The sequence below is a fragment of the Cavia porcellus genome, unplaced genomic scaffold (genome assembly GCF_034190915.1).
Source record: "Cavia porcellus strain 051 isolate PalLab524CR breed Dunkin Hartley unplaced genomic scaffold, mCavPor4.1 scaffold_21, whole genome shotgun sequence".
Classification (NCBI taxonomy): Eukaryota; Metazoa; Chordata; class Mammalia; order Rodentia; family Caviidae; genus Cavia; species Cavia porcellus.
In genome coordinates, this window is record NW_026947504.1 from 8770477 (window position 1) to 8794518 (window position 24042).

Genomic DNA, 24042 nt, shown 5'->3' on the forward strand with positions numbered 1-24042 from the left:
AGTGTTCACAATCCAGTTTGAATTTTACATTTTGCATTTGGTTCTGTCATGCATAACTAATGTTAGTCGTTTTCGGTAGTCCTAATGGTGGTACCCGGGATGGGAGCTTATTGGATGTGTGGAAATTAGCTTTTTGATTGCTCTGTCGTCTTCGAAATTACCTGCTTACTAATTTTTGGTTTTTACTATTGGCATTTCTTTAGGGTTGGCAAATCTTGTAGACAAATGATTTTTTGAATGTCAGCACTTCAGATAATCCCAGTACCCATTCCTTGAAGTGATACTGTTTTTTAAGTAGTCATATACTTAACTCTTTGTAAGTGTACTGAAGTTAAAATATATGTTCATCTTCATCAATTTCATTTGTAGTTTTTGTTTTTTGCTGAAAATATCTTTTTAGCCCAAACTTCCAGTAACTAATCCGCTTGACACTGATTTGTGTTACTACAAGTAGCAAAAATTCACATTTTACATTAGATCACCAACTTTGAATCCCACAATTCCTTTATGATTTCACTGAAGTATGTTCCATAAATTTCTTAACAAACCTTTAGTCATTGATTTTATGCTCTTGCTACTGTTATAATAAGTAATGTAATGAACATTTTATTTATAATTTTCTACATTTCTGGTTTCTTTAGTTCAGATTTCTGAGAAATAAGTCAAATCTATGAGTACTGAGATTTTTATGCATATTATCGAATTTATTTCCAAAATATTTCATTGTAATTTCCTCAGTAATCAGCAACTCTTTTAAGGATTGTGAAATAAAACACCATTAATCCACTTCCTGAAAATGTGAAGATGTAAAATTTCTGTTGGTTAGTAAATGTTTTTGTCAACTTAAAATTTAAGTCAACTCTATATGCTAATTACTAAGTGAGGAGTAATCTAAAGAGATAAAATTAGTAACTTATTTTATCTCAAATTTTCTCACATTGTTATACTCAAAAAAGCTATGAGGAGACTACAGATATAGTTCAATGGTAAACATTTGCCTAGCATGCTTGAGGTCCTGAATTATCCTGAATTATAAAAAAAGTTATATATTCAATAACAATGCATACACAACTACTAAAATATTTCTTTTTATTCGATGTCTCTAAAATCAAAACTAAAGAAATAAAAATATCTGAGCATGGTTATACATGCCTGTAATCTAGCAGCTGGGAGGGTGAGGAAGGAGGATCATCATGAGTTGAAGGACATCCTAGACTATATAGCATGACCACGTCTCAAAAAAGGAGGAAATAAAAGTAATGACAAAATGATTATCATTTGTAATGGTAAAACAAGGCTCCTGGAGGCATCTTATATTTTTATAAAATCATTGAAATATTATCTGCTCTTTATAGTACTTTGGCCTGCTGCTTTTTATCCATTGCTTGAGATGTTACATTTGCTTTGGTACGTCATTCATTAAACGATGAAAAACTCTATGAAAGTTGCTGTTCTAAAGATCTACTGTGAACCAAGTAGTCGCAGACATGGCTTGTGGGTTAGACTCTCTTATATACAAAATTAATCAGCAAATTTTCTTCCAAGTCTCGAATCATTTTTGCCAAGCCCATTTTGCAGAAAGGTAAGATTATCTCTTGAACTACAGGTATCTTGCTGCAACAGAATTGAAAAGTTGCCCCAGGTTCTAAAAGATGAACTCAAGTAAAAATAAAAACATTTATGCAATTATTGTGACTAGAGCTGGACTTCCAAGCTAGAAGCCACTACTGTCTTTTCACCCATCCTTTTCCTCCACTCTTCAAGTTCACTCTTGCTCCTAGGAGAAGTGGATGTGTCACACACACAACACACAACATATTAAACACACACACACACAATATGGGCTACAGAGGTGGGAAGTGAACAATGCAAAAGCTGAAAGGATGTTTTTAAAAATTGCCAAACTCTTCTCTAACAAGACCCTAATACAGGAAAAAAATTGCCAAGCTCAGGAGGCTGAGGCAGGAAGTTTGTTGCAAGTTCGAGACTGTCTTGGGTTACAAAGTGAGCTCAAAGTCAGTCTGAACTGCATAGCGAGACCCTATCTTTAAAAAAAAAAAAAAAAAAGCCAAACTCACCACTTTCCTGAGAAAATAAATAGCTTAAAGTTTACCATGCAGGAAAATTTTGGTCATTCCTATATTTTCACTGCAAGTTAAACAACAGAATTTTGAGTTGTGTTCTATTTGGGAGAAATAGGGTTAGAAATACGAAAGGTACATTAAAAGCCGTGCATCAACAATAAATTGCAATAATAGGTTAGGACTCTGAGCGTCGCTGTTCACCAATCCCGGGGAAAAGACAACCAGAAATTTCATCCCCAGGGAGATTTCTGCAGCACAAAGCACTGATTCTGGGGCTTCAGGAGACCTTCCGCCCGGATCCCCGCGAGCTCCAGCACCCCATGGCGAATGCACATCGTTTTGGAAGGCAAGAATCCTAAGACTCCTCAGGGCTCACGGAGAGACACCCAGCTGAGGACATTCGCGGCCGGAAGGTAATGGCGGCTCCTCGGTATTCACCAGACTGCAGTGGACTGGTCTGGATCTGCATACTGCTGGGGGCTCTGTTGGAAATCCGGGCAGAACAGATCCGCTACTCAGTGCCCGAAGAGCTGGAGAAAGGCGCTGTGGTGGGGAACGTCGCCAAGGACCTGGGGCTGGAGCCCCAGAAGCTGGCTGAGCGCGGAGTCCGCATCGTCTCCCGAGGTAGGACCCAGCTCTTTGCTCTGAATCCCCGAAGCGGCAGCTTGGTGACTGCGGGCAGGATAGACCGGGAGGAGCTGTGCGACCGCGCTCCAAGGTGTGTGGCAAACCTAGAGATTCTCTTAGAGGATAAAGTGAAGATTTTTGAAATAGAAGTGGAAATTATCGATATTAATGATAACTCGCCCACCTTTGGAACAGAGCAGAGGGAAATTAAAGTTGCTGAAAATGAAATTCCTGGGATAAGATTTCCTCTCCCAGAAGCTTTCGATCCAGACATAGGGATAAACTCCCTGCAAGGTTACCAGCTCAGCTCCAATAGTCACTTCTCCCTGGACGTGCAAAGCGGGGCTGACGGGATTAAGTACCCAGAGCTAGTGCTGGAGCGCGCCCTAGATCGCGAGGAAGAGGCCGTGCACGATCTCGTTCTCACTGCTGTGGACGGAGGAGACCCGGTTCGCTCCAGCACTGCCAGGATTCACGTAACACTTATGGACACCAATGACAACGCTCCTGTATTTACTCTCCCTGAGTACCGCATAAGTGTTCGCGAGAACTTGCCCATTGGCACTCGGCTCCTCACTATAAAGGCCACTGATCCAGATGAAGGAGCCAATGGAGAAGTGACATATTCTTTCCGGAAAGCAAGAGACAAAATATCCCAGCTATTCCAGTTGAATTCTTTGAGTGGAGACGTAACAATAGTGGGAGAGCTAGATTATGAAGACTCTGGATTCTATGACATAGATGTAGAAGCCCATGATGGACCTGGTCTCCTAGCCAGAAGTAAGGTTCTGGTGACAGTTCTGGATGTGAATGACAATGCTCCAGAAGTCACAGTTACTTCTCTCATCAACTCAATTCAAGAAAATTCTTCTCCAGGTACAGTGATTGCACTTTTCAATGTGCATGACAGTGACTCAGGAGAGAATGGCCTTGTCGTTTGTTCTATTCAGGATAACCTACCATTCAGGCTTGAAAAGACCTATGGAAATTATCATCGGTTGTTGGTACACAGAAGTTTGGACAGGGAAGAAGTCTCAGAATATAACATTACAGTAACTGCCACAGACCAGGGAACTCCACCACTGTCTACAGAGACTCATATCTCACTGCAGGTGGTGGATATCAATGACAACCCACCTACCTTCACTCACGCCTCCTCCTCTGCCTACATCCAGGAAAACAACCCCAGAGGGGCCTCCATCTTGTCTATCACAGCCCAGGATCCTGACAGTGGAGAGAATGCCCAAGTCACCTACTCCCTGGCTGAGGACACCATTCAGGGGGCACCTCTGTCATCCTATGTCTCCATCAACTCCAACACTGGTGTCCTGTATGCACTGCGTTCCTTTGATTATGAGCAGTTCCGAGATCTGCAGCTACTGGTGACTGCCAGGGACAACGGGAACCCTCCACTCAGCAGCAATGTATCACTTAACCTGTTTGTGCTGGACCAGAATGACAACACACCCGAGATCCTGTACCCTGCTCCCCCGACTGATGGCTCCACTGGTGTGGAGCTGGCACCCCGATCTGCAGAACCTGGCTATCTAGTGACCAAGATTGTGGCAGTAGACAGAGACTCAGGTCAGAATGCCTGGCTGTCCTATCGCCTGCTCAAGGCCAGTGAGCCGGGGCTTTTCTCAGTGGGGCTGCACACGGGGGAGGTTCGCACAGCAAGAGCCCTGATGGACAGAGATGCTCTCAAACAGAGCCTCTTGGTGGCTGTGCAGGATCACGGCCAGCCCCCTCTCTCTGCCACTGTCACTCTCACCATAGCAGTGGCTGACAGCATCCCAGATGTCCTAGCTGACCTGGGCAGCATCAGGACCCCCACCAAGCCTGATGATTCTGATCTCACCCTTTACCTGGTGGTGGCTGTGGCAGCTGTCTCCTGTGTTTTCCTGGCATTTGTCATTGTACTACTGGCACTCAGGCTGCGGCGCTGGCACACAACTCGTCTCCTTCAGTCTACCAGTAGTGGGTTAGCAGGGATGCCCACCTCTCACTTTGTGGGTGTGGATGGGGTGCAGGCTTTTCTGCAGACGTATTCACATGAGATCTCACTCACTGCGGACTCAAGAAAGAGCCACCTGATCTTCCCACAACCCAACTACGCAGACACACTCATCAGCCAAGAGAGCTGTGAGAAAAGTGAGCCTCTTCTGATAACTCAGGATTTACTTGAAACAAAAGGAGACCCTAATCTTCCTCAGGTGAGTCATTCAATCTTTTATGTATTTTATAACAGTGAAATAAATATAGGCACAAGACTTTGAAAAAGTCTCCAGTTAATTAAGGTATGTAATGTATCAAATAAAGGCACCTCTTTATCGATAATCTGTTGCTTTACAGGGAAGGTCAATAATAGTCAATAACATTTACTCCACAAAATCATTGTTACTTTTTTCTCTTTTGAGATGGTAAGAATTGAATGCAGAGCCTTAAACGTGCTGGGCAAATATTCTATCACTGAGCCACAACCCCAGACCTACTTACTATCCTGTTTAGTCTTCATTTAGTCATGCCTTCAGCAGAAACTTCTTCATTTTATGTTTCATGGGAGTTGAATTCACTTTTTAGTCCAGCAGTTCTCAAACAATTTCTTCATTTTACACATCTAAATTATTCAGTTTTTAAAATGCCATTTTCCGATATGAATTATGGAAGGGGTAGATTAGACCTGTAAAATAGAAGGCAGTTGTAAAGATTCATATTTATAGCATTGTTTCCTGCAGCCAGCAGTTTAGCTCAGGGGCATAAGCACCTGCCTGGCATTGTTTCTCATGATGCTAATGTTGAACTAAGACTGGGTATTTCTAAATTTCCTCCTTTTTACCATCAACTGTGCTTTGCTTGAAGTTTTATTTTCTGGAAATAAAGGCAGTGGCAATTTATAGAAAACATTTAATTTTTAGATACAATTTTAACAGGCATATTGTCTCAGTGGGCTGGTATACTTCAAATATTTTGTTGTTACTGATCTGAGATACACTGACTCTGGCTTTGTGTGATTCTGTTGGTTTACTCCTATGATTACCAAAAATGTTTCCCATTCTATTTCACATATATGTAAGTAGATTATAGGGTTCATTTTAATAATTTCTAAATTGCTTATCATGGCATCATTATTGAGTTCCATTTTGATTTCTAAGGAAAGTCTAACTCTGGCATCTTTCTGGTTTTCATTGAATAAGCCTTGTATAAAGGTTGGATAAGTTGGATTCTGGACTGCTGTGATTCATGCTACTTAATAATTTGGCCTCATCTCTACCCACTGCTGCCCCTACAAATTGGTCTGAGACAGGTCTGTCACTATGTTGCCCTGCAATGATCTGATATAGGATAAAATATTTTGTGTTTGAGGAATATGAAATTCTTGTTCTTTGTGCCTTCATATAGTTCTGTGAGTTACTGCAGAGTTTGTGAATGCCTGTGTCTACACAAATTTGTGTTTTTTGTGACAGAAAAGTATAGCAAAATTGTGGACTATGGCTCAATCAAATTTATAAAGAGTTATAGTAGCCGGGCATGGTGGCTCACGCCTGTAATCCCAGCACTCAGGAGGCTGAGGCAGGAGGATCGTTGCAAGTTCGAGACCAGTCTGGGCTACAAAGTGAGCTCAAGGCTTGCCCGAACTGCATAGAGACCCTGTCTCAAAAAGAAAAGAGTTATAGTTTATTCATAATTTTTATACATTGGAAGTTGTGGTTCAGTAACAATAAAAGGTAATGAGAGATGATGCATTTAGCTGACTTGGGTCAAGGAAACAAAATAATAAATGAATGTTAAGAGATGACTCATATGTGAGGAAAGATTATTTAAAATACTAAAGTATTGAAATATAATTTGGAAATGTTTACTTGGCCTAAAGTTGGTCAACCATATTCAGGTTCCAGAATGAAGACTATATTCCAGAATCAGAGTAAGTATTTTAATGCCTAAAAGTAACAGATAACATAACCTATTATCATAAGGAAAAATACATTTTTGTTCAGAGAGCACTGAATTTCTTTTAGCATATAGTTCTAACTAAGCAAATTATTATTTATCCATATGGTGGTTGCTACCTAGCTATTAGAAATCAATAAGAAACTTCTTTATGTACTGATTTTAAATGATCTTCAAGATATGATTCCTTACTATATATACATATATGACATATATGTACACATCACACACATATATGATGAATGTAACAAAGCAAAAGTCTGTATGTTGTGTGCTTACATTTGCTTCAAAATCTGCCACACTATACGAAACATCTGGAAAGATACACAAGACGGGTAAATTTGTCTTGGTATAATATTCCACACAATTTAGAGATGCTAGTAAGAATCTACAGCACACATACTTTTTGAATTTGAACCAGTATCAATACATTTTAATTTAAAAGCAAATAAATATTCTTTATAAACTGAAAACTATCTTTTGAGACGTTTACAAATCATGCAGTTTCCTGAGAAAACCTCTAGACGTCGCTATAGGTCCAAAGAAGGGAGACGGTGATGCATTTGGGAGGCTCGGAGGGTAACTTCCTGCTTAAACCACCGCGCAGAAGAGACCAGTACGAATTCGGATGCGGGAAACAAAATCAGGAAAAGCAACCCCACCTGGGAATCAGCTGTACACAGAGGGCTTTTTTCCTGCTATCCACAAAGGAGCAGCAGCAGAGGGAGGCAGAAGATGAGACCAAGAGCGGGGACCAGCCGCCCGGCCCTGCGGCTGCAGGTACTGTGGCCCTTTGTGCTGTCTTTGTTCGGCCGGGCTCTCCCGGACCAGATCCGCTATTCGATTCCAGAGGAGCTGGCCAAAAACTCGGTCGTAGGAAACCTCGCCAAGGACTTGGGACTCCGTGACCAAGACTTGCCTGCGCGGAAGCTGCGGGTCAGTGCAGAGAAGGAATACTTTACTGTAGACTCAGAGAGCGGGGACTTGCTTGTGAGTGACAGGATAGACCGAGAGCAGATTTGCGGGAAGCAGCTTCTGTGTATTGTGGATTTCGATGCTGTCGCTGAAAACCCACTGAATATTTTCCATGTCGAAGTAATTGTTCAGGATATAAATGACAACACTCCACTATTCAAACAAAGTAAGATTGATTTGAAAATTGGAGAATCCACTAAGCCAGGTAAAACATTTCCTCTAGATCCAGCCCTGGATTCAGATGCTGGTCTTAATTCACTGCAAAGATATCATCTTAATGATAATGAGTACTTTGATCTCACAGAGAAACAGACTCCAAATGGACATAAATATCCTGAGTTGATCCTGAAACATTCTCTGGACAGAGAAGAGCACAGTTTTCATCAGTTGATCCTAACAGCTGTGGATGGGGGAGACCCTCCTCGAAGTAGCACCACCCAGATCCAGATTCAAGTCACTGATGCCAATGACAACCCTCCAGTGTTCAGCCAGGATGTGTACAGGGTCACGTTGCCGGAGGTGGTCCCCCCGGGCTCCTCAGTGCTTCAGGTGACAGCCACTGATCAGGACGAAGGCATTAATGCGGAGATCACCTACTCCTTTCACAATGTGGATGAACATGTGGAGCAGCTTTTCAATTTAGATAAAAGAACAGGAGAAATCACGACAAAGGATAATTTGGATTTTGAAATTGCTAATAGTTATACGTTGAATGTAGAAGCAAAAGATCCTGGCGATCTTGCATCCCATTGCAGTATTCAAGTCGAAATTCTTGATGAGAATGACAGTGCACCAGAAGTGATTGTGACTTCCATATTTACTCCACTACCAGAAGATTCACCTCCAGGGACAGTTATCGCCTTGATTAAAACGAGAGACAGAGACTCTGGAGAAAACGGAGACGTGTACTGCCGCATCTCGGAAAATTCAGGGTTTATGTTGAAATCTTCATCAAAGAACTATTATAAACTGGTGACAGACAAGTCTCTAGACCGAGAGGAGATCTCCGAATACAACATCACCATCACAGCCACTGACAGAGGTAAACTGCCCCTCTCCTCCAGCACAAGCATCCTTCTACACATCTCAGATGTCAACGACAACGCACCCGTTTTCCAGCAGGCCTTCTACACGGTCCACGTGGCTGAGAACAACCCTCCCGGAGCTTCCATTGCTCAAATCAGAGCCTCTGACCCTGACCTGGGGCCCAACGGCCAGGTCTCCTACTCCATCGTGGACAGCGACCTGGAGCCTCGAGCGCTGCTGTCCTACGTGTCCGTGAGCTCACAGAGCGGAGTGGTGTTCGCGCAGCGCGCCTTCGACCACGAGCAGCTGCGCGCCTTCCAGCTCACGCTGCAGGCCCGCGACCACGGCTCGCCCGCGCTCAGCGCCAACGTGAGCCTGCGCGTGCTGGTGGGAGACCTCAACGACAACGCGCCGCGCGTGCTGTACCCCGCGCTGGCGCCCGACGGCTCGGCGCTCTTCGACACCGTGCCGCGCGCCGCGGAGCCCGGCTACCTGGTCACCAAGGTGGTGGCGGTGGACGCTGACTCGGGACACAACGCCTGGCTGTCCTACCACGTGCTGCAGGCCAGCGACCCGGGCCTCTTCAGCCTGGGGCTGCGCACTGGCGAGGTGCGCACGGCTCGCGCCTTGGGCGATAAGGACGCTGCCAGACACCGCCTGCTGGTCGCGGTGCGCGATGGTGGGCAGCCTCCTCTTTCAGCTACCGCCACGCTGCACCTTGTTTTCGCTGATAGTCTGCAAGAGGTCTTGCCGGACCTCAGGGAAGAGCCTGTGCCCTCTGACCCCCAGGCCGAGCTGCAGTTCTACCTGGTGGTGGCCTTGGCCTTGATCTCTGTGCTCTTCCTCCTCGCTGTCATCCTAGCAATTGCTCTGCGCCTGCGACACTCGTCCAGTCCACCTGCCTGGGGCTGTTTTCAACCTGGTCTCAGCTCCAAGTCGGGACCTGTGCTTCCCTCCAACTACAGTGAGAGAACTTTGCCTTATTCCTACAATCTATGCGTTGCCTCGCAATCAGCTAAAACAGAGTTTAATTTTCTCAACGTGACTCCGGAAATGGCTCCTCCTAAGGATCTCCTCTGTGAAGATGCTTCTTGGGCTCAAAGTACCAATCATGGAAACACTGTGGTGCCCTTTGGGTCCGATACTATTTTAAAGGTGAGTTTTACTTTAATTCATTTATTTTCACTTAGGGTTTGAAAGGTTCTTAGCAAATCACGTAATTGAAGTTGGAGACTCCATTACATTTTGCATTGTTTTGTGAATCAGTTTTGTACAATGTTCTGTCTTAACTATTTTAATTTTAGCTAACCACATCCTAAAGACAGGCTATCTGAAGTGTGAGCTTTGTTTGTTGATACTTCTTTTACTTCCTCATCTTCACATTCCTCCCTTCTGAAGCTTTGTCCATATTGGGGCTGTAAGTGCTTCATTTCACCTTGAGGGTCTTTCTTAAAGTTTAGGTTTACTTCCTTTAACATTTATAGTGCTTCAAGGTAAAGAAAGTCCTCATCATACTACTTTGTGGATACAAGGATGGAATTGTTAACAAGAGAGCATGGGAAGGACCACTAACTTTGTGGATACCACTAACTTTGTGGATACAAGGATGGAATTGTTAACAAGAGAGCATGGGTATTCCACTAACTTGAAGATCAACACCTGATGTGTTACAAAGCTGTATGTCTTGGGATCCCATATCTATTTTTAAAGGATGGACAGTTGTGAGGTCTGAAGTGTTTGCTATGAAAGGTATATTTTAATAAATATAAAAAATCATTCTCCCCATGCATATTAATAATCTGCTCTAGAGAAAAGTTGCACATTGATAAAAATTTACAAACTTTATGTCATTTATTACAAAATTTTACTTTAAAACATTTTTTAATTTTAAAATTATACAAAATATATTTATTTAAAATTTTCCCTATCAGGGTGTCATTAAGTTAAAATCATTTTTCTCACTTGATGGACTCTTTTCTGAAGTGTCAATTTTTTTCAGCCATGAGGTTTTCTCTATTACCATGTAAAGGTCATGACATTAGCTATCTGTTGCACCAACAACAGAACATTACTCACTGCTGCTCTGTAAATATGAAGGCTTACTTTTCTGCATGAATCACAAGCTACCTGTGCCTCACTATCTCTATATGGATCACCACCGAGCTGTCACTGTAAAAGGTCTAACTATAAGTATTTGAATATGATAATAGAAAACACAAATAATGCACAGCTACCCCGACTCAAACTCTCAGTCTAACGTAGTGCTGTATTTTTATGTGGAAAGTCTGGACTCTTTCTCAAAGATGTCGAAAATAGCAACAACTTGTCCTTTTCTTCATATGACAGCTAATATAATTTGTATAAACCAACAGACCTTTTTTCAAAGGCATACTCAGAGCTCAGTTTGTTTTGTTGGTATTCTTATATGCAAATGCTGCTTCATAACATACAATAAAAGGATAAAATCCTGAAATTATCAACAGTTAAAATTCCAATGTCCAGAATAAACAGATGTAATATGGATAAGGGTAAATAAAGATATAAGCTCAATGGCATGTAGAATAAAACTTTCCTAAGGAAGTAAAGAAATAATTATATTGATCTCAGAGTTTTGTGGTGGTCTTTCATTATTTCATAGTTAAACCTTAAGAATAAGCAGTGTCATAAAGTAACACATTAACGGTAGTGCAAAAACTTTGTAAATAAAAATGTAAGTTTACAGGAAATAAAAATAGGATGGGTGTAGTAATTGGTTAGGGCGCTGAGCGTCGCTGTTCACCAAAGTGGAAAAGAAGCTGTCGCCAAATCTGCTCCTTCCATACCTAACGCAGACCAGCTAGGCTCCTGGGGAAAGCACCCCACCTCAATTCCGCCCGAGAATATGCGCTCCTTGCTTTAGGGAAATAAGGAAACTGCAGGCTGAACCAGGAGTAAGAGAAAACGGAGGGAAAGGGCCGCGATGGCGGCACCCCTGAGGCTCTGGGGCTGCAGAGACTGGCTTCTCTTCTTCATGCTCCTGGCGACATTGTGCGAGCCAGGAAACGGACAGATCCGCTACTCAGTGCGTGAGGAGCTGGACAAAGGCGCTTTCGTGGGGAACATCTCCAAGGACCTGGGGCTGGAGCCCCGGGAGCTGGCGGAGCGCGGAGTCCGCATCGTCACCCGAGGTAGGACGCAGATTTTCTCTCTGAATCCGCGCAGCGGCAGCTTGGTGACCGCGGGCAGGATAGACCGGGAGGAGTTGTGCGCCCAGAGCGCGCGGTGCCTGGTGAACTTTAACGTATTGGTTGAGAATAAAATGAAAATTTATGGAGTAGAAGTGGAAATAATTGATATTAATGATAACCCCCCGCGATTCCGTGATGAAGAATTAAAAGTAAAAATTAGTGAAAATGCGGCTGCAGGAACACGGTTAGTGCTTCCCTTTGCGCGAGATGCGGATGTGGGTGTGAATTCCCTCCATAGTTACCAGCTCAGTTCCAATCTGCATTTCTCTCTGGATGTGAAGAGCGGATCTGATGGGCAAAAGTACCCGGAGCTGGTGTTGGAAAGGCCCCTGGACCGTGAGAAAGAGGCCACGCACGATCTCCTCCTCACAGCTTTAGACGGCGGAGACCCAGTCCTCTCTAGCACCACGCGTATTCGCGTGACGGTCCTCGATGCAAATGACAACGCACCCCTGTTCACTCAGTCGGAATACAGAGTAAGTGTCCCGGAAAATATACCTGTGGGCACTCGGCTACTCACACTAACCGCCTCGGATGCAGATGAGGGGATAAACGGGAAGGTGACCTACTTTTTTCGCAATGAAGAAGACATAATTTCCAAGACTTTCCAACTTGATTCCAACCTGGGGGAAATCTCAACTATGCAGTCGTTGGACTACGAAGAATCCAGATTCTACCTCATGGAAGTGGTAGCTCAAGACGGAGGTGCTCTTCTTGCCAGTGCTAAAGTGCTGGTCACAGTACAGGACGTGAATGACAATGCTCCAGAAGTGGTACTCGCCTCTCTCAGCAGTTCTGTTTCTGAAGACTGTCTTCCTGGAACTATAATTGTACTCTTTAGTGTACATGACAGTGATTCTGGAAAGAATGGTGAGATTGCATGTTCTATTCCCAAGAGCTTGCCTTTCAAATTGGAAAAGTCAGTTGATAATTACTATCACCTGTTAACAACCAGAGCCCTGGACAGAGAAGAGACTTCAGATTATAACATCACGGTAACTGTCACTGACAGTGGAACCCCACCCCTGGCTACAGAAAAACAGATCTTCCTGAAAGTAGCAGACATCAATGACAACGCTCCTGCATTCCCTCGTGCTTCCTATGACACCTCCATCCCTGAAAACAACCCCAGAGGTGTCTCCTTTTTCTCCTTGACTGCCTATGACCCAGACAGTGGAGACAATGCTCTGGTCACTTACTCTCTGGCTGAATATACACTTGAAGGAACACCTCTAAGCTCCTACGTCTCCATTAACTCTGACACTGGTGTCCTGTATGCTCTGCAGTCCTTTGACTATGAGCAATTGAGAGACCTGCATCTACTGGTGACAGCTAGGGACAGTGGGAACCCTCCGCTGAGCACCAATGTATCACTCAACTTGTTTGTGCTGGATCAGAATGACAACACCCCCGAAATCCTTTACCCTACGCTTCCTACTGATGGTTCCACTGGAGTAGAACTGACACCCCGGTCTGCAGAGCCTGGATACCTGGTGACAAAAGTGGTGGCAGTGGACAAAGATTCGGGACAGAATGCCTGGCTGTCCTATCACCTTCTCAAGGCCAGCGAGCCAGGGCTCTTTTCTGTGGGGTTGCACACAGGCGAAGTGCGTACAGCAAGGGCCCTATTGGACAAAGATACACTCAAGCAGAGTCTTGTGGTGGCTGTGCAGGACCATGGCCAACCCCCTCTCTCAGCCACTGTCACTCTCACTGTGGCAGTGGCAAACAGCATTCCAGATGTCCTGGCTGACTTGGGCAGCATCAGAACTCCTGTTGACCCTGAAGATTCAGACCTCACACTCTATCTGGTCGTGGCAGTGGCCGCAGTCTCCTGTGTTTTCCTGGCCTTTGTCATTGTACTGCTGGCACTCAGGGTGCGCCGCTGGCACATGTCACGTGTGCTTCAGGCTTCCAGAGGCAGGTTGGCCAGCATATCCACCTCCCACTTTGTGGGTGTGGATGGGGTGCAGGCTTTCCTGCAGACCTATTCCCATGAAGTCTCTCTCACCACTGACTCTCGGAAAAGCCACCTGATCTTCCCCCAGCCTAACTACGCAGACATGCTCATTAGTGAAGAAAGCTGTGAGAAAAGTGAGCCTATCCTGATACCTGATAAGATAAATGCAAACAGAGAAGAGCCAGGGGCTGCTCAGGTTAGTGTTTGCTTTCGTTAAGAAATACTGTGACATTTTCTTTCCTCAATCATTTTCTGCCACATACTAAATCAATTAATAATATAGAAAATTTTAATTTGTACTATTGTAGATTAAATTGGTTTTGTTTGATAATCTGCTTTTTTTCTTAGGTTTTCAACTCTTCTTTTGAGCTTAACATTTTCTCAATTCAGAGTGTTTTAGAAAATCTGGTAACAGCCTTAAATGAAACACATGCCTTAAAATGATAATTACTTTAGCAGCTATTTGGAAGCTCTAATTTGGAAGCTATTCTACTAATAGAAGAGTTGTTCTATTAATGTGAATGGTTAGACGTATTCTTTTTTGAATACATATTTACCTAGACACTGCTAGTGAATTTTTTAGAAAAAATATTGTACAAGATCTGTATTTTAGTATATCTGAAGCTTACATAAGAAAATTACATTACAGTACTTGCATAAATCAATAGAAGAGTACAGGAAACTTCTGCACAGTGAATATCAGAAATAGATTAAATTTATAATGGTAATATTGGTAACATTTCAAACTCTGGGAACGTTCGGTTAACTCATGCAATTCATGGATGTGTGTTTGTGAAGTGAAAAAATGATTCAAAGGGAACCTTAGAATTGTGCTTTATTCTGTGATGTAGGTGAAAGTCTCCAAAGAGTTAGATACTGCTACACTTGACAAATATAAACATGTCCAATACTTGGCATCTGCTGGTTTACATGTAGCTCCTTCAGTTATCAGGTCAATATCTACTAAAATGTTTGCATTTCTGAAAGTGCTGGTACAGTTATGCTTCATTACGGAGTCTAAGACTTGTGCCTGAAAACTCAGTGCACTTTAAGAGTGGCTTGAAATTTTATCATTCACTTTTTAGGGATGTGTTCATCTTCAGTGGCAGACTTATTTTAATGAAATGTTGGTCTATGAATCTCAAATTCCAGGAGCATGGATTGTGTAAGGAAACATCTACTTGATTCATTTTCTGCATCTGGTTTGGTGAAGTTGATTTTCAGATGTTTCTCATTAAAAGATTTTCAATCTTTCCTATTTTGTGCCTTCAATGCTCTGAAAAGCATCTACAAGTTATAACTAGGAGGAAATGACAATGAAATATGATTAGTGAAATTATAGAGTATGTTAATCACGTGGAAGTTTCAATGACACATACAGAAACCAGGACTACTTGATTTTTATTTTTAAATATTTATTTAAAGGACATCAAATTATATGTGTATGTGGGATAGTCTGGATTTGTTGCAAAATGTGCAGATTAACTGAATAGCTGATACATCCAAATAGTAACAAGAGGCTGTATGGTAGATGTTGACGTCTTTCATTCCTATGTAAAAACACTTCTCCAGTATTTTTTAAAGAAAAGATTATAATTTTGAGTATGTGTCCTGAGTTAATTTTTTGGGCAATGGAAAAATATCTTTTAAACCTCTACAAACTACTCTGAGCTTTACATTATAAAGTGCTTCCTCACATAACCTTGATATATACATATATTTGTACGTATTATATACTTTTAAACCATGAATCTTTGGTTTCATATGTGATGTGAGAAGGTAACTTTCTTGTAGTAATTTAAATCTTCATATATTAGTAGATATGTTCTTTGCTTGTGTATGCTAGTCTTCAGTTAATAATGTTTTTATGTTTATATAACGATGCCAGTGTATAGCTGTCTAGAACCCTGAATACAATGAACAGTTCAAGATATGCCAATACATTTCCAATACAAAGTGAATCCATGTTTCTATATCCATACCAAGTTTTAGAATAACAATAAATTATGTAATCTAAAAATATTTCATTTGTGGAGATCTTCCAGTTAGGAAATGGTTTAAAATTGTAAGACACTTGTCAGAGGCATGAAAATTGGTGTGCTTATTGACAAAGGAAGAGAGTCCATAAAAAATGTTGAGGATGATCATGTAGTAACTTAGGGACCAAGAAAATTAGACAACATAAATTCCTTTCTTTGGAACATGTAAGAACTCATACTTCACCCTCAAATTTAGATAACTCACTTTTGTTATCTTACTTGGGAAGAAACAGTACAGTTGAGGACAATGGTAATGTATTGTTGAAAAATTCACTTTTGAAATAATTTTTCAGTCGTACTCATTTAATTTAAATGACATTAGTAAGCTAAGGAAGAACGTATCTTGCTTCTCACTATACTTCTACTTTATAAGGTCAGTCTTCCTTGCTTTTGGGGGAAGACATGTACAGAAAATGAAACATCTGATAAAATGAACAGCCTTGAGATTTATAGCTTTTACAAATTAGGAGAAAAGTAAATAAAGATAAATAGCAATACACATTAAGCTGATGTTTCAAAAAATTTTATACTAGCATATGCCATCACCAACACTTTCATATGTATGCTTTTCTTCTTATTCTTATTCTTCTTGTTTACTTATTTTTGTCATTTTGAGACAGGGTTTCACTATGCAGTTCAAGCTGGTTTTGAACCCACTTTGCAGCCCAGGCAGGCCTCAGACTCACAATGATCCTCCTGCCTCAGCCTCCCATGTGCTAGGATTACAGGCGCATATCACCATACCTGGCTGCTTTTCTCTGTATTATTTTATCCAGTTCTTATTTTTACTAAGGTAAACAGAGATGATGTTATTATGACAACTTTATGAAAATGAAAACTAAGAGCCCCAATTTAGGTCAATAAACATTTTGAGCAAGATTATAGCTCTGCTTTCTGTTGCATAAAAAACTCAAATTGGGTAAATAAATTTCAAGTACAAAAAAATGACAGTGAGGCTGAAGATAAAGAAAATATTCCAAATGTTAAAAATCCTTGTGAAGGGGCCCAGGATTTGGCTCAGCAGTATAAGTGCCTGCCTGGCAAGCACAAGGTCATGAGTTTGCTCTCCAGTATCCAAAAAAAAAAAAAAAAGCCTTCTGCAATGGGAAGATGTGTTTCAGTATCAGCAGATGGTAGCATTTTCTTCCAGTTAGCTCTTTAGAATTTAGTCACAACTACTGCAGTTCTGCAGCCGAGGCGCGGGGGCGCTGCTGTTGGTTACCACTGAGCTCTTCCCTACTCAGTGGAATTAGCAGATGATGAATGGGAAACAGGACACTCACTCTCTGCTGTCTTCAGCTGTCTGCTGCTGCGGAGTTATCCTTAGAAAACGCCCTCCCAACCCCTTCCACCACGCAGAAAAGGCAAGGGCTGGCTCCTGCTGAGAGAACTCTTTAGATCTCCTCTTCTCCAAATCAGAAGACAGGGAGATGGGAAACCGGGCCAGATCAAGGACCAGGCAGGACTAATCGGAGTGCCCTCTCTCTTCCTGCTGTCTTTGTTCTGCTAAGCGCCTGTGGAGTAGATCCATTGCATCACTCCTGAAGAACTGGCCAAGGATTTGGTGGTGGGAAACCTTGCCAAGGATTTGGGGCTCCGTGTGGGAGATTTACTTATTCAGAACTTTCGAGTTAGTGCAAAAAAAAAAAAAAATTTGTAATGTGAACACCGAGAATGAGATGGGAGCAGATTTGTGGCAAGAAGTCAACATGTATTTTGGAATTTAAAATGACTGCTGAAAAGACTCCCCCCATGTCACCTCTGAAGAGCTAATCCGGGCCGGAAGAGGTCCCACCGATGACCAGCCCTGGGCACCAACAGTTCCAACCCACTGATACCTGGAGAGAGAGTGAACTGCATTTCCTTCCACATCATGTACTGGGTGGGGCCTCTGAAAAGGCTGCTGAGAAGCCTCTTCTCTCCAACTGTGTACCTGTCAATTGCCTTTTTAGAAGGAAGTAAAGGCAATTTGAAATCTTGTCCCAGTTTGAATCCATTGTTTCAGCCTGTCAAGATCCTTTGAGATTCTTCATCTGGTACCTACACATTTCCTTTTCTTTCCAGCTGTGTGTGACCATAAACTTCACAATGTGTGAAAATGACCTTGCGAATAAAGGGGCACAGGCAGAAGCATGATTTAACACCAGGTTAGAATACAGCCTCCTGTGACCAGACAGTGTGTTGTAATCCTGTGCCAACTTTCAAATTCATTCTTCTAGACACATTTTCCACCGCAGCAGTTACACGCAAATTTCCACTTCATAAAAAATGGCTAAACTGGTGCTATCATTTCTAATGCCAGAAATGTGAGCAAAAAATTCAACTAAATAAAATTATTTGCTAACACAAAAGAAGAAATGCTCAGGCTTTATATTAGAACAGGGACATAGAAACAGTGAAAGGAAGAAGAAAAATATTTCCTGATTGAAGATCCTCCTAGAAACAAGAGCACAAGAGTCTTATATCCTATCAGACAGTCCTCATTTAGGCAACAACGGTTTTCCCAGCATTCCCCGAGCCATTAGCTTTTTTCATGAATCTTTGCTATCAAAAACATCAAAGACAACCCACCGACCTTTAGCAGAAATATTACTGAGATGGAAATCAGCGAATGGCACTAAGTGGAATCACCTTTGCCCTGGAGCCCATGAAACATACTGATACCAATACACAGCAGCAGTAATACCTCAGCCCTGACTCACGTTTCTCTTTGCTTCAGTAGAAGAAACTGGGTAGCAGTAGTTATGCAGATCTGGTATTGAAGGTCCTCCTGGACAGAGAAGAGCAGTCCAGCCACCAGCTTGTCCCCACAGCTGTGGGCAGGGATGAACTGGCTAGAAGCTGCACTACCTATTCAAAATGATCTTTGTATAGTTAAGTGATAAATCACCAGTGTTCGCCCAGGATTTGTACAGGATCAGTGTTCCAGAAAGTCTGCCTATACCCTCCTCGGTGCTCCGAGTGATCATCCATGGTCCAGATGAGGGGGTCAGTGCCCAGATCACCTACTTCTTCATCAGGACTGGTGACGCAGTGAGACAGCTGTTCAAACTGGAAAGTAAAACAGGGGAACTCACCGCTGATGACAAGTGGGACTTTGAAGAAAGAGCGAGCTACACAACTAGTGTGGAAGCCCAAGGTGAAAGTCACACTGCACATTGTACAATACAGCTAGCTATCTTAGATGAAAACACCAATGCCCTTAGAGATTATCCTGGCTTCTGAATTCCAGTTTGTACCAGAAGTGCTGAGTTGGGACCACTGTTGCTCTGATCAAAACATATGATCTAGATTCTGGATTTAATGGGGAAATTTTAGGTCAACTAAAACGGAAGTCCCATTTAAAATAGCTCAAGACACAAAACACACATATAGGCTGGTGTGATGGGTCGCTGGACTCAGCACAGGTCGCAGAATGTAACGTCATAGAACCGACAAAGGCAATCTGTCCCACTCCTCCTGCATCAATGTCACATTTTACATCGCTGATGTCGATGACAACGCTTGTGTTTCCCACGGAGCAGTCTATGAGGTCCCTAACTCCAAGAACAACCTTCCCAGGCTCTCCATCGCTCAAGTCAGTGCTTGGGGCCCTGATTTGGGACCCAACGGCAAGGTCTTCTATTCCATGGTGGCCATCGTGGCGAGCAACCTGGAACCTAGAACGCTCTGTCCTACGTGTCCGTGAGCGCACAGAGTGGAGTGGTGGTCGCGCAGCGCGCCTTCCAGTTCACGCTGCAGGCCCGCGACCACCGCTCGCCCGCGCTCAGCGCCAACGTGAGCCTGCGCGTGCTGGTGGGAGACCTCAACGACAACGCGCCGCGCGTGCTGTACCCCGCGCTGGCGCCCGACGGCTCGGCGCTCTTCGACACGGTGCCGCGCGCCGCGGAGCCCGGCTACCTGGTCACAAGGTGGTGGCGGTGGACGCTGACTCGGGGCACAGTGCCTGGCTGTCCTACCACGTGTTACAGGCCAGTGATCCAGGACTTTTCAACCTGAGACTGTGCAAGCGAAGTGCATACGGTGTGTGCTTTGAGCGACAGGGATGTGGGTGCCACCACCTGTTGGTCGCAGTGCAAGATGGAGGTCAGCCTCCTCTTTGAGCCACCGCCGTGCCACGCAGCACCTGATCTTTGCTGATAGCTTGTAAGAGGTTCTATCCAACTTTTGGCCACCACTCCGCGGAGTTCATTACCACAGGCTGATCTGCAGTAGTGGCCTTGTCCTCAGTCTCTGCTTTGTTCCTGTTTGTTCTGGCTTTGGCTGTATTGCCGTGCCTTCCACCCGCCTCCAACCCCACGCTTAGGGACTGCGTTCAGCCTGGTCTGTGCTCCAGGCCTGTGCCTGTGTTTCTCACTAATTCCTGAAAAGGAACTTAGCCTTATTCCTACAATCTGCATCACCTTCCTCAAAGAGTCGGTTTATATTCTTCAATATAATGCCCACAGATGCTCAACCACAAGCTCTTCTATACAATACAGGTTCTTGGCTTGAAAGTGACAGTAATGACATTCCAAACATTACCTCTTACTCAATGAACTTTCAGCAGGTGCATTTCTTTACATCTTTCCTCCATAAATATAATTAATTCTCAATTAACTTACAGTTAAAAGGTATAGAGATAAAATGTGTCTTTATTTCATTGTTTTTTACAGTATGAATTTTTTTTCTGGAGACAGAGAATAGGCCTGGGAAGTCATTTGTAAACAACTATTACAGTTGTTCTTTTATGGGAAGTCTCCTTGTGAAAAAGAAAAAAAAACTTTTCTTCTTGAAATCTTTGTCAGTCCTAAAACAAGACAATCAGAAACATCTTTTATGCAGTAGTATCTCACTGTCATTGAGATATCTATCTTCAATTAAATGCTACTATATACAGTTAAAAGATTTACTGCCTTTCAGTGCAATCCATCCCAAAATATATTATATACAATATATAATAAACATTAAACATTAGCCTGTATATTTGTGCTTCCTTCGCATATTTTTAAGTGTACACAAATGTTACCTATGTGAGGACAGTTCTTAATGTGTTAATAAAAATAGTGGCTTCTAAAAATGGCAACCTGGAGCTGGGGATTTAGCTCAGCAGCATAAGCGCCTGCCTTGCAAGGACGCAATCATGAGTTTGATTGCCAGTACTGATAAAAATAAGTAAAATAAAAATGGCAACCTATAACTGACACTGTAGTATACTGGGTCAAAAATGTTTTGTGATTGTTAGTCCCCTTATTAAAAATGAGGCAAATGTAATTGATAGGGGGTAACAATTCAAGACTTACAAAAAACTAGTATTTCAGCTCTCCCATACTTCAAATTTTCTCCAAAATAAGTGGCAAGTTTCAGGGAACATTTAAAATTATTTGAGATCAAATCTTTTATTCTTCTAATTGTTTCACTATCTTGGGAAGAGAACTATGAATGTCATTTTTGCATTTAACAGAAATAAAGTCCTCCGTATGATAGTTTTAAGCTAGTGCAGTACTAAATCAGGACTCTAAGTGTCGCTATTCACTAACCCCGGGCACAAAAATCATGGGAACTTGCATCCTCCAATCACAGAGCAGGTCAGACACCAATACTTAGCAGAAATTCTGACCTGAAATGATTCATAACTGGTCTTTGCTTATTTAGGAACCCTGACTTCTAATTCTGATGAGCACAACGTGGGGCGGACCTGTTCTTTTTACTCTTAACCCCCAGGAAACCCACAATAAAACAGTCATGGCGGCTCTGCAGAGGCGCCTGCAGCGCTGCGGGCTGCTGCTGCTCTTAGTTCTTCTGCAGTCGCTGTGGGGGGCTTGGGGTGGGACTGAGCAGATCCGTTACTCTATTCCGGAGGAGCTGGAGAAGGGTTCTTTCGTGGGCAACATCGCCAAGGACTTGGAGCTACAACCCCAGGAGATGGCTGAGCGCGGAGTCCGCATCGTCTCCCGAGGTAGGACGCAGCTTTTCTCTCTGAACCCGCGCAGCGGCAGCTTGGTGACCGCGGGCAGGATAGACCGGGAGGAGCTGTGCGCCCAGAGCGCGCGGTGCCTGGTGAACTTTAACCTCCTTGTGGAGGATGAAATGAAGCTTTATCCTGTAGAAGTGGAAATCGTGGACATTAATGACAATGCACCCCGATTCTTAAGGGAAGAATTGGAAGTGAAAATTACTGAAAACGCAGCTCTAGCCTCTCGTTTTCTACTAATGGAGGTCTATGACCCTGATGTTGGCGTTAACTCTCTTCAGGGCTTAAAACTTAGCAGTAACAGGCACTTCTCAGTGGATGTGCAAAGCCAAGCGCATGGGACCATGTACCCAGAGCTCATACTGGAGCACACCCTGGATCGGGAGGAAGAAGCCATTCACAATCTGGTCCTTACTGCCATGGATGGTGGTGACCCTGTCCGCTCAGGTGTAGCTCGAATTGTGGTTACTGTTCTAGATGCGAATGACAATGCTCCAGTGTTTACTCAGCCCGTGTACCGTGTCACTGTTCCTGAAAACCTGCCAGTAGGTACACCAGTGTTGTCTGTAAATGCCACTGACCTGGATGAAGGAGTGCATGCAGAAATAACATATTCCTTTGTGAAGACCACAGAAAGGATCTCACAGATATTCTGCTTGAATGCTTTGACTGGAGAAATTTCAACTTCTGCCACTCTAGACTATGAAAACTACAGCTTTTATAAGTTGGATGTGGAAGCACGAGATGGGCCAGGTCTTCAAGACAGAGCAAAAGTCCTAATAACCATCTTGGATATGAATGATAATGTACCAGAAGTGGTCGTTACACCTGGAAGCAGAACAATTGCTGAAAATGCTCCTCCAGGAACAGTAATTGCTCTTTTGCAAGTGTATGATCGAGACTCTGGACTGAATGGCATGGTGATGTGTTCTATCTCAAAAAGTCTCCCATTCGAATTGGAGAAATCAGTGGACAATTATTATCGATTAATGACAAATGCAGCTTTAGATCGGGAACAAGTGTCCTTGTACAACATCACTGTGACAGCCACAGACAAAGGAACACCACCTTTGTCCACAGAAAAACTCATCTCTGTCAGTGTGGCAGACACTAATGACAACCCACCTGTTTTCTCCCACTCATCCTATTCTGTTTATGTCCCTGAGAACAACCCCAGAGGCGCTTCCATCTTCTCCGTCAATGCAGTAGACATTGACAGTGAGGAAAATGCCCAAATCACCTACTTCCTGGCTGAGGACACTCTCCAGGGTGTACCTTTGTCCTCCTACCTCTCTATTAACTCCAACACTGGTGTCTTGTATGCACTTCGCTCCTTTGACTATGAGCAGTTTAGAGACCTGCAGTTACTGGTGACTGCCAGAGATAGTGGGAACCCACCACTCAGCAGCAATGTGTCGCTGAGCCTATTTGTGCTGGACCAGAATGACAATACACCTGAGATCCTGTACCCCACTGTCCCCACAGATGGCTCTACTGGGGTGGAGCTAGCACCCCGCTCTGCTGAACCTGGATACCTTGTGACCAAGGTGGTGGCAGTAGATAGAGACTCGGGTCAGAATGCCTGGCTCTCCTATCGTCTGCTCAAGGCTAATGAACCAGGGCTTTTCTCAGTGGGACTGCATACAGGTGAGGTGCGCACAGCAAGAGCTTTGCTGGACAGAGACACACTAAAGCAGAGCCTTGTGGTAGCTGTGCAGGACCATGGTCAGCCCCCTCTCTCAGTCACTGTCACAATCACTGTGGTGGTGGCCGACAGCATCCCAGATGTTCTGGCTGACTTGAGCAGTTTGGAGCCCCAACATGACTCCGATGCCTCAGGCCTCACATTCTACCTGGTGGTGGCAGTGGTCACTGTTTCCTGCATCTTCTTCACCTTTGTTATGGTGCTGCTGGTGCTCAGATTTAAGCACTGGCACAAATCAGACTTGATGAAGTCTCCGAAGGGAGGTTTGTCCAATGTGCCCATCTCACATTTTGTGGGCATGGATGGTGTACAGGCCTTCCTGCAGACCTATTCTCATGAGGTCTCCCTTACCTCAGACTCAAGGAAGAGCCACCTGATCTTCCCACAGCCCAACTATGCCCACACACTCATCAGCCAGGAGGGCTGTGAGAAAAGTGAGCCTCTTCTGATACAGGAAGGGTCTGGTTTTTGTAAAGAGGAAGACTCCCTTGTTCAGGT

General features: G+C 43.5%; 3 protein-coding genes and 1 pseudogene across 8 annotated transcripts in view; all 4 read left to right on the forward strand.

The window, feature by feature from the left end:
- Positions 1 to 24042, forward strand: part of LOC100715635 (protocadherin gamma-C3) — a 173687-nt gene that overhangs the window by 25111 nt on the left and 124534 nt on the right. Inside the window, exon 1 of one of the 6 annotated variants that reach the window (XM_013140876.3) lies at positions 9841 to 14043. The exons of 4 other annotated variants lie outside the window; for them this stretch is intronic. In XM_013140876.3, coding sequence (XP_012996330.1) covers positions 11620 to 14043 — 2424 coding nt within the window. In that variant the 5' untranslated portion in view covers positions 9841 to 11619. Of the gene's footprint in view, positions 1 to 9840; positions 14044 to 20989; positions 24041 to 24042 lie in introns of those variants that run through there. One more of the 6 variants, XM_013140866.3, reaches the window with a different exon arrangement.
- LOC134471910 (protocadherin gamma-A4-like) lies at positions 4 to 7749 on the forward strand. Its single transcript, XM_063232266.1, is given in 3 exon segments — positions 4 to 2454; positions 2457 to 4924; positions 7196 to 7749. Coding segments are annotated over 3 exon segments (2883 nt in total). The 5' UTR covers positions 4 to 2411; the 3' UTR covers positions 7568 to 7749.
- On the forward strand, positions 18427 to 20849 carry LOC134471890 (protocadherin gamma-B3-like; annotated as a pseudogene).
- Positions 19308 to 20849, forward strand: LOC100720280 (protocadherin gamma-B1; the record flags this gene model as incomplete). Its single annotated transcript, XM_023560499.2, is given in 4 exon segments — positions 19308 to 19554; positions 19557 to 19790; positions 19793 to 19995; positions 19998 to 20849. Coding segments are annotated over 4 exon segments (879 nt in total), but the record flags the coding sequence as incomplete, so codon positions are not given.